General features: G+C 46.7%; 1 protein-coding gene across 1 annotated transcript; it reads left to right on the top strand.

The window, feature by feature from the left end:
• Positions 1-321: 321 nt before the first annotated feature.
• On the top strand, positions 322-9191 carry LOC135828308 (4-hydroxy-tetrahydrodipicolinate synthase-like; the record flags this gene model as incomplete). Its single annotated transcript, XM_065340759.1, is given in 7 exon segments — positions 322-400; positions 2739-2851; positions 3250-3344; positions 4871-5002; positions 5522-5711; positions 6546-6653; positions 7740-9191. Coding segments are annotated over 7 exon segments (816 nt in total), but the record flags the coding sequence as incomplete, so codon positions are not given.
• Between the last annotated feature and the right edge of the window lie 1006 nt (positions 9192-10197).

The following is a 10197-nucleotide window of genomic DNA, read 5'->3' as shown; positions in this document are numbered from 1 at the left end:
ATGATGATAAACCTCTGTCGTAATATTTAGTTCTGGAGTACAGTCATAGTCCAGATAACAGTGGCGTTGATCCATTATTTACCGAAAATTTCGACAAGAGTTGCACGCGTAAAAAAATATGCAACTGCAAAATAAGACGCACTGATTAGTAGGGTAATTGTGTGTTACTCCCTACGTGTGAGCTTGTGCTATTCCAACACACAATTCCCTAAGTGTCGCCGAAGTCGCACCAACCTCTTCTTCACATGATTAGTAAGGTCTTTGCAATGATCGTGTGCGCGTTCGTGTGTTTTCATGTTGGTGTTTGTTTTGTGATGCCAGCTCAGTGGAGAAGAGCGTTTTCAGCTTGTGAGGCATGTACACAACAAGTGTGCTGGAAGAGTGCCGGTTGTTGCGGGCGGTAAGGGAACAATTAACTTGTTCTGGGTGGTTATAATAACATAGCATTATTTAACTTATAAATCGCAAGGAGCAGCTAGTTCCATTCTTCCCCGCTGTATTCCGCACGCACCTAGCCAGCTTGTTGTTTTAAAGTCTGCCTTGCTTCCGTGTCTGCTTCATCCTGAAGATGGTCAGAGTGACCGAAACGTTGAGAAGAAAGAAGAATTGTTCAGCTTTGTGAAGAAGCAGTGCATCTGCGTGTTGGCCAGTGTTGCCACAATACAAGTTGCTATAATGAAGCTGCGTGAAGCGTCGTTCCGAATTTATTATAAATCTTATGTCATCTTTACTTTACTTCACCATAGGTACAGGCAGGTGGATGCAGTGAATGGGATTTTCAGTCTTTGACCACTCTCTGTGCTGGGTCTGATCTACTCACCTCCCACCGCTTTAGGAGCTGCATCCGCGCCTTGATACACAAAGGGTGCTGGCGTCTCTACGGATGCGCAAAACTTGGCCTCCAGCAGAGTCCAACATGAACCGTGAAAGAAAGAAAGAAAGAGAAAAAGTACAGGCATTGCTGCCTTCTGGCTGTGGATCATGAATGATGCCACAGCTCTTAGGGTATGGTGAAAAATGCCATTGTGGCCACCAAGAGATCTCTGTGTTTTTAAAATCAAATTGCATGAGTTCACTTTAAATACGGGGCGGGCCAAGAACCGTCTTTTCGCTTCCGTGGGACGCCACCACCCCATGATCAGGCGTCAGATACGGCACCTAAACTGTGTGTGTGTGGGGGGGGGGGGGGGACTGTCAAGACATGACCATAACGGGCGGCAGAGGCATCAATGCCCCACCATCACTGCTGCGTCTCGGTGCAGCGCCTGCTCATTAGTTGTCACGTTTGTCCTAGTCTCCGTACCATTGTCTTTCCATATTCTTTTCGAGCTGGTTATGTGAACATAGTAAAAAAAAAAAAAATAATAATAATATCACTCCATTCTCATAATTATTTGCTTCCGTGTACATGTGGCTGGGCGTGTACTTGGCAATTAGCATACCGTATTTCCCCGTAAGTTAGTTCTCCCCAATGACTTAGTACCCCCTATAAAATACACTTTCCACTGCCAAGGTTATCACCCCGAAAGACAGTTCCCCCCGAAAGATAGTAAGTTCGTACCCGTCCTACATGTACAGACACCGTACAGTACATACATCATATGCACGGACACTAGAGTTGCGTAGGCTTCCCACTGCGTGTCATTTATCCCCGATAAAAAAGTACTCCCCGAAAGATAGTACCACCCCCGGAAGTTAGTACTCATGTGACTGCTAAGTTCGAAAGTTAGTACGTACTAACTTACGGGGAAATACGGTACCGTATTCTCCGGAGTATAAGCCGCGCAGGAGTATTCGTATAAGCCGCACCCCCGTTTTCTTGCCACGTAATAAAAAAAACCATCTACCCTATCTACCATCGTTAATTTGATCATCGGGATGTGAGGCGCACACCCCCCCCCCCCCCCCTTTTGGTGGTGAATGCATCAATGTTGAGTGTTCAAAGTTAGGCTTATACTCCGGAAAATACGGTACATACAAAAACACAACCCTCTCGTGTGTACCAGCCATCGACTTCTCCGTCCATTTTCGAGGAGTTCAAGTTTAACATATCAGACTGTTGCTCAGTGTAGTCAAGCTCCTATGGATGATGTCGTCGACACGTTAGAGCGTCTGAAGTAGCTATCTGTCCTGACTAGCTTCTCATGTACACATGTTACATGACCCTGTAGATCCCAAAAGGGGGGCTTATGTCATTTTTGAACATTTTGAGATATCTATACCATGGCATTGCTGTATCCCAGCAGAGCACTCTGTTAAAACCTAGGTCCAATTTTTTTAAAATGTTTCATAGAGTTATTGGTGTTTCAATAGGTGAATTATACTTCGCCTAACAAACACGACTTTCAGATTGCATTTTTCTCCGTACTGCCCGCAAAACGACATAAGCCCCTATTTCTGGATCTCGAGACTCATCTCATTTCACACGGGAAGTCCTAAGATATCGCAGAAACAAGTCAAATCTGTACGATTTTGTTATATTTATACAGTCAACTTCGCTAATAACGACTGCGGATATAACGACAATTCGCGAATAACGACAGAATTTCCATGCCCAGAGCAAAGTCCCATCTACCTGTATGAGACTTCGGGTATAATACGGACACTTCGCGAATAAGGACACTTTTCTGATGCCCCGCCGAGTGTCGTTATACGCGAAGTTCACTGTTCTTCATGTTATCTCTGTATGTGTCTTTGCCGTTTCGCTCTTTCCCAATGTACATGCTGGTACCCAACAGGAACATTTAGAGACTGCGGCTCATTGGAAAAACAAGCCCAATTTATGCTGAAGATATCCGCACATTGTGAAGCTGTCGTCATTGTCGTCAATCAACTAGCTACTCAAGACGAGGTGAGGAATCCTTTGCGTCCGTTTTAGTTTGTGAATTGCGATGACAAACAAGTTTGCACCTGCAAACGTTTGGGATTGAAGTCAATTTGATGATTGACTTGAGTCTAACGTTTCGCGTTTCGCGCCCACTTGCTTTCATGATTTCACGCCCATCACGAAAATCGCGAATGTTTCAGGATCGCAAAGGTTGCAGTGGCTACAGCACTCTTATTTTCACTGTCGGTGAAAGACAGTTGGTTCTGTAAATGGTGGAGCACTGCAAGTGCCCCCCCCCCCCCCTGAGCACTGACTTGCATGCTTATCTTGCGATTGAGTACATTTCACATGATACCGTCTCTTTGGTCTTTGAGCTGCTCTCCTTTGCGCCATGTTGTCTGTTCTGCTCTTCTCTTGCGCAGGATGATGCCGTGTGGATGCAGCGTGTCCAGCAATTGATGAACTTGACAGGAGATCTTGCACTCGGCATCTATGAGAGCCCACTTCCGTATCATAGGTAGGCCCCTAGGGCGTTGCTTGCTCCGTTGTGTGTGTGTGTGTGTGTGTGTATATGTGCGTGTATGTGTGTGTGTGTTCTGGCAGTAGGAAGTATTTATCACGCCACCTGTAGCGCACTTGACGCTGTCCGCTGACCCACTCCACACGAGAAGAGGAAAACGGTAATGTCCGTCTCCACTCCCGAGGATGTAGGAGAAGATGCAAACATTGCAAGTGCAGGACAGCACAGGGACAGAATTTACACTTCATGTACCAGTAGGCAACTAGCTACAAGCTAGCACAATGTTCAATGTTCTAATCTTTCAAGTGACATTTCCTTTTCCACCTGGACTCCTTCTTGTTTTCCCTTTTCTCTCTAGCTCTAGCTATAGTATTCACTTAAATGTGGGGCTTTGAATAAAACAAGTCGAGTACAGAAGGAATAGCAATGGAAGTGAGCATATTTCTCTCAAGTGAAAAGTTACAGTAGATACGAGACATAGACATAGACATTCAGATATTCATGGACATGGACATTGGAAACATTGCGCAGGGCTCACTGCCTAGTCAGTCTGAGCACTCTGGCAAGGTACGTTAGCACCTTTAAAAAAAAAACTGGCCTTGGAAACTCTGTAGTTTTGTCATTGCTGTCCGGATTGGCGTCATTCTCTCATTGGGCTGCGCAGGCGATTCCGCGAAATGAACAATTCTGTCTGTATATGGAGTGAAACTGGCGGTATTCTTGCAATGAGGACAATGCCCTACATATCTATTCACGTACAGTCAACTTCGCTAATAACGACTGCGGATATAACGACAGTTCGCGAATAACGACTGCGGATATAACGACAGTTCGCTAATAACGACTGCGGATATAACGACAGTTCGCGAATAACGACATAATTTCCATGCCCAGAGCAAAGTCACATCTAACTGAAATACTGAGGAGCTCTAACAGAGCGAAACAGTTGCTGTCCACAGATTTGAGTAACTGAAATACTATAATTACAATGACACTTCGGTGTATAACGACACTTCGCGAAAAACGACACTTTTCTGATGCCCGGCCGAGTGTCGTTATACGCAAAGTTGACTGTACACAATCTCCTGGCAGCTAGCTGCTTCCACCTTGTCAGGTCTACTCGGTAGGGCTCAGAGTTACTGGCCAAGAAAATCACAGTGAAGTCTAATGAGCAAAACACATCAATTAATAAACCGGTCTCAAACGTCAAAGCCAGAGTACTGTCACCGTGATTTTCACAGCTTTGCTTCATCTAATCTCCTACGCAGGCGTACAGTCAACTTTGCATATAACGGCACTCGGCGGGGCATACGAAAAGTGTCCTTATTCGCGAAGTATCCCTATATCCTTATATCCGAAGTCTCATTATATGTATTACAGTTAGATGGGAATTTGCTCTGGGCATGAAAATTCTGTCGTTATTTGCGAATTGTCGTGATATCCGCAGTCATTATCAGCGAAGTTGACTGTACATGCAGGAAAATCCCTGACCGTTGCTCTGCTGTCGTTGTGGGTACGTGCAGGACGCTCACACCAAGTATGGTGGAATGGCTGGCTTCGTCGGGCCGCATTCGGTTCTACAAGGACACAAGTCTCCATCTCACGGCAATGGCGGGGAAGTTGACGGCCGCTCGCAGGGTCGATCCCCACTTTCGGTGAGTTGCTGTCGTTCCTTGTATCCAAAATGATTTCAAACTTGTAACCATGCATACCGTAACCATGCATACCGTATTTGCCGGAGTATGGTGCGTAGTTTACAATCAACTCTTTCATGCCCCAAATCGCAGGTGCGCACCATGTACCAGGGGGTTATTAACTCTTGTTAGCACGTGCATTGTACAAATGTAAACTGGTGGCACTAACTGTTATTCTACTGTCTATCTGGTCGATCATGCTGTCACCAGCCATCCTATAAGTACACGCATGAACTATGGTGGATGCACTGGCGGGACCTCCACCCCCCCCCCCCCCCCCCACCGGGCCCAGGGAAACCTCAAGATTCCGAGCATTGTTGTATGTCCACAAGCACATGGTCCATCAGATCTACCATCATGAAGAATGTATGGGCACTGGAAACTGATGCGGAGAATTGAGTAGCGACTACCATGACGTCTAGTTGTCCTGAATCAATCTTTGGATATTCTGTGCTCACCCTTTTTCTCTGTTTGTGTCAGCTTCTTCACAGCGAAAGCCGTGTTCTCATTGAAGTGTCTGCGCAGTAATGGCAGTGGTTATAGTGGCATTGCTGCAAACTTCTTCCCATGGCTGTTTGTCTGGCTGTGTGAGAACCACGCCAAGAGGCCACAGGATGCCGAGAGAGTGCAGCGCTTTCTGACCTTGGCGGACTTCACGCTGCGGTTCAAGGTGAAAACCGAAATGCTGTACATACTTCAGTATATAGCGTTTGTGTGTGTATGTGTGTGTGTGTGTGTGTGCATATGGTTGTGTGTGTGTGTGTGTGTGTGTGTATGTGTGTGTGTGTGTGTGTGTGTGTGTGTGTGTGTGTGTGTGTGCATGTGGTTGTGTGTGTATGTGTGTGTGTGTGTGTATGTGTGTGTGTGTGTGTGTGTGTGTGTGTGTGTGTGTGTGTGTGTGTGTGTGTGTGTGTTTGTGTATGTGTGTGTATGTGTGTGTGTGTGTGTGCCTTTGTTGGTTTTAGGGTTCCTAAACTTTCCTTTTGAAGCATACATACCTGTTCACCATGGACTACTTCTGGCTTCTGGCTGAGTGTAGTGGGGGGGGGGTAGAGTGCAGTGGGGGGGGGGGGGGGGGGGGTCGTGATTGACCATCTTACGCAGTCGTTCGGGCAATTTATTCCACGCTACACCATATACATGTGACTGTCGTTGACATGGCAATCCGCTCGCACGTCTAGCAGCCCCAGGGGCGCTGGGCATGCAGCCATTGGTAAGCGGTACACACGTAGGTATGCGCTGCATGCAGCGCGGTGGTCGCATCGAATCAACCTGATTGTGCACTGGGTGCAAGGTTCTGTACGGGCTAAGGGCGCCGGCCCCGGTCAATCGACTGGATTAAGTGGATTTCCATGTCCACGACAGTAGGTCCTTGGTCCTTTTCTCGCTATAAATGCATAATCCTTAGCTCTGCACCCCGAGTCTATTCTTCTCCATGGGTAACACTGTTATACACTATACCATGTGATGTCAGTATCATGTTTGGCGTGTGACGTTTCTGCAGTACCCAGTGTCAGCCAAAGCTTATCATAGATTGATGTACGGACTGGAAATCACACCGGCTGTACGAATACAGACACCAACGCTAGATTCAATTCTCACGGAGACCGAGGTAAGCGAACCGGGTTACCTGTGTGCGTGTGTGTGTGTGTGTTGTTGGTGTGTGTGTGTGTTTGTGTGTGTATGTGTGTGTGTGTGTGTGTGTGTGTGTGTGTGTGTGTGTGTGTGTGTGTGTGTGTGTGTGTGTGTGTGGTGTGTGCGTGTGGGTGTGGATGTTTGTGTGGGCGTGTGCGTGCATGCGTGCACAAGTTGGTGTGTTTTGTGTGTTTATGGGAAATGATTGTACCAACAAGTGTTGGAAGTGCATCCCCTGACCACGCAGTCGTATGCTTCTCCTATCTGAACCACAAGTGTCACCTAAGTCTTGTCATTGGGGCAGAGAAATGGAACTCCAGTATATCTTGTGCATGGTCTGGTCCACCTATTCATTCAATCATATTATCTGCAATGGCTGCATAATTATAGTTTTCTTTCTTTCTTCGAAAAACAGTTACTCAGAATATCGAAGAAAAAACAGGAATATTTTAGGAAAAATCTTGGAGATCCTTTGCACATACAAGTAGGAAGTGCCAAAGGGTTACTGAGGAGTCACTCAAATGTAGTCCACATGCTAATCGCCACAGGGGCCACAATCTGGAGTGACAGTATGTTGTACTTAGCATGCTGAAAATACCGGCCAGGGACCCATGATCATTACTTGGCTCACATTGCGGGCTACTACACACCTGCATGAATGTACAGTGAAACCTGTCCAAGACGACCGCTCACGGGGACCTTCAAAACCTGGTCTCTGTTACCAGGTGGTCTCCTTATCCAGGGTCATTTGACTGGAAATAGGATTCCTTGGTGCTGGTTTCAGTGGTCTTCTGGGACAGGTGGTCGCCTGATCCAAGTGGTCTCCTTGACAGGTTTACTGTACACATACAAGTACAGCGTAGTGAGTGCAGCAGACGTTAGGAAACATTTCAATTTGGATGGATGACGAGAGCTTTATGAATTGTTTTGCGAAATTAGAATGTCTACGCAATGTTATTGATTAACACCGTTTCACCCGGGAGTAGTTACTTTTTGACTCCAGGCGTGGTCACTTTCAAGCTCTATTTTATAAAATTAATGGTGTTTTTTTATCTGTTTCCAGATTGCCAAACTGAAGTACATGCACGAGGCCATGCTGAAGATGACGTCATCGTTGGGAGTGCAGCATCACTGCAGTTCAGACTTCTACAGGGAGGCGTGATTGCCCGCTCCGTCGGCGTGATCGTCCGCTCCGGTTGGCGCGATTGCCCGCTCCGGTCGGCGTAGTTGCACGCTCCGGTCGGCATAACTGCCCGCTCCGGTCGGCGTAATTGCACGCTCCGGTCGGCGTGATTGCACGCTCCGGTCACCGTAACTGCCCACTCCGGTCGGCGTAGTTGCACGCTCCGGTCAGCGTAACTGCCCGCTCCGGTCGGCGTAATTGCCCGCTCCGGTCAGCGTAACTTCCCGCTCCGGTTGGCGTAATTGCACGCTCCGGTCGGCGTAACTGCCCGCTCCGGTCAGCGTAATTGCCCGTTCCGCGTAACTGCCCGCTCCGGTCGACGTAATTGCACGCTCCGGTCAGCGTAACTGCCCGCTTTGCCCGGCGTAATTGCACGCTCCAGTCGGCGTAACTGCCAACTCCGGTCGGCGTGATTGCCCGCTCCGGTCGGTGTTCCGTATCTGCTGCTCCTCCGTGTGCACTCAGCACTTATGTGGCAGCATTTCCCTAGCCTAGAGAGGTCCATAGTTATTAGGCTTATGCCTGTTTTGATCCCCCTCCCCCCCCCCCCCCTCTCTATATAAAGTATACAACAGGAACAACCACAAAACAAGGATGTAGTGTTTCTCTGACTGATGTCGTTCTCCCTTATCCTATTGAGTTGAGTAGTAGTGCTGTAGGGAACCTAACTCTATTCTAGTACAGAACGATCTGGCTCTTGTTTGCAAGTCTAGCCTGCCTTACAGTGGACAGAAAGGAATGAAGAGGTACTCTCGTACTCCGAGTGAGTTGCAGCAGCTTCAGAGACAGCTCAATGTAACTAAGGACAGCTTACAGATTTCCTATCCCTTGATCGTGCACGCGTACAACTCCATGATACAGCAATTACAACTTTTATAATTTGACCTAGAATCTTCAGCTGCATTTATACATGCATGTACATGTATGTAGAAAAACATTTTCTCAGGTTCACAGACTCTACTGAAGCTAATTCATCCGTTATGTCTTCAATATTAATTCCATTTTGATTCTGTTACTCTTCAACAATTTCCAGAATAGTCTGAATTCCTTCAACAAGAACACTGGGTGTTATGCAGTGAAACCCTGTCTAAGACGACCGCTCAAGGGACCTTCAAAGTGCGGTCTCTGTTACCAGGTGGTCTCCTTATCCAGGGTCATTTGACTGGAAATAGCATCCCTTGGTCCTGGTTTCAGTGGTCGTCTGAGACAGGTGGTCGCCTTATCCGAGTGGTCGCCTTGACAGGTTTTTACTGTATTGTGAACCTGTGCCCATTATTTTTGCACTTTTCCCTACCTTGTCCAGATTGCTTGGCATGGTCCTTTCTACTTCGATCATACATTGATTGCAATGGTGAGGTGATGAACGAGTCGATCATAAAGACGCAATGGCGAGGTGATGAACGTACGCCAACATGAGGCGAACTTTTTTACTTTATAGCTAATTTCGATAACATAGGACATCAAGAATTTCCCCAAAATACTCCCATGCACACGACACCGTAGATAACACCTCTGTATGTAGTCACAGGATATTCATGGGTAGTTAGCAATTAATTGCTGCAGCCACTACCCGAGTGTGCTGAAACCGCCGCCTGGCTCACAGTTGGCCGGAATAACAGTACACATGTCACATCATCATGTACATGTAGTTTTGGAGTGGTATTACCTGTCCCTGCGGGAATTTGCGGAAAAAACTCTCGAAAACTTGCGCAAGAAATTGCGGCAGAAAACAACAAAAAATGCGACAAAAAGTGCGGAATGATGCAGAACTTGCCAGGAATTCGCGGAATTATTTGCAGAAAATTGCGGATTTGGGCCAAATCACGAAATTTGTTGCATCGTATATCTACTTCGGAGTAGTACTAGTCGTACTGTGCAAATAACGTACAGGATCATGGAAAGCACTGTGTGAAAAGTGCATGAAATAGAGTGCAGAAAACAACAAAAAACGTGGGAAATCGCGGATTTTGCTGAAAATCGCGGGTTTGGGCCAAAATCGCGAAATTTGTTGCATCCGTGGAATCGCGATTTCCTGGAGGGACAGTATTACATCACATACTGACAGTAGAGGAGCGCGTCCAAGAATGCTGGTTCCAAGGGGTTAACCTGGGGCGCTCTTATCATTAAATTTTTGTTGGGCAATTTGGCTGCGTTCTTATCTCTTAATTTGCTAAATCCTATATACAGGATTTTGGTCATATTTTTCAACTCAAAATGGGTGTGGCATGAGAATAGCAAAACCTATGTGACCAATTCTTCCTTGCTAGGTCTTAGTAGATATCGAGAGTTGAATAAGATAATTTTTTCAAACACTAACATCTCAGGCTCATCTCCTTGC

Source organism: Sycon ciliatum, chromosome 12 (assembly GCF_964019385.1).
Source record: "Sycon ciliatum chromosome 12, ocSycCili1.1, whole genome shotgun sequence".
Classification (NCBI taxonomy): domain Eukaryota; kingdom Metazoa; phylum Porifera; class Calcarea; order Leucosolenida; family Sycettidae; genus Sycon; species Sycon ciliatum.
Note: the sequence above shows the minus strand (reverse complement) of the source record. Positions and strands in the feature narration are given on the sequence as shown.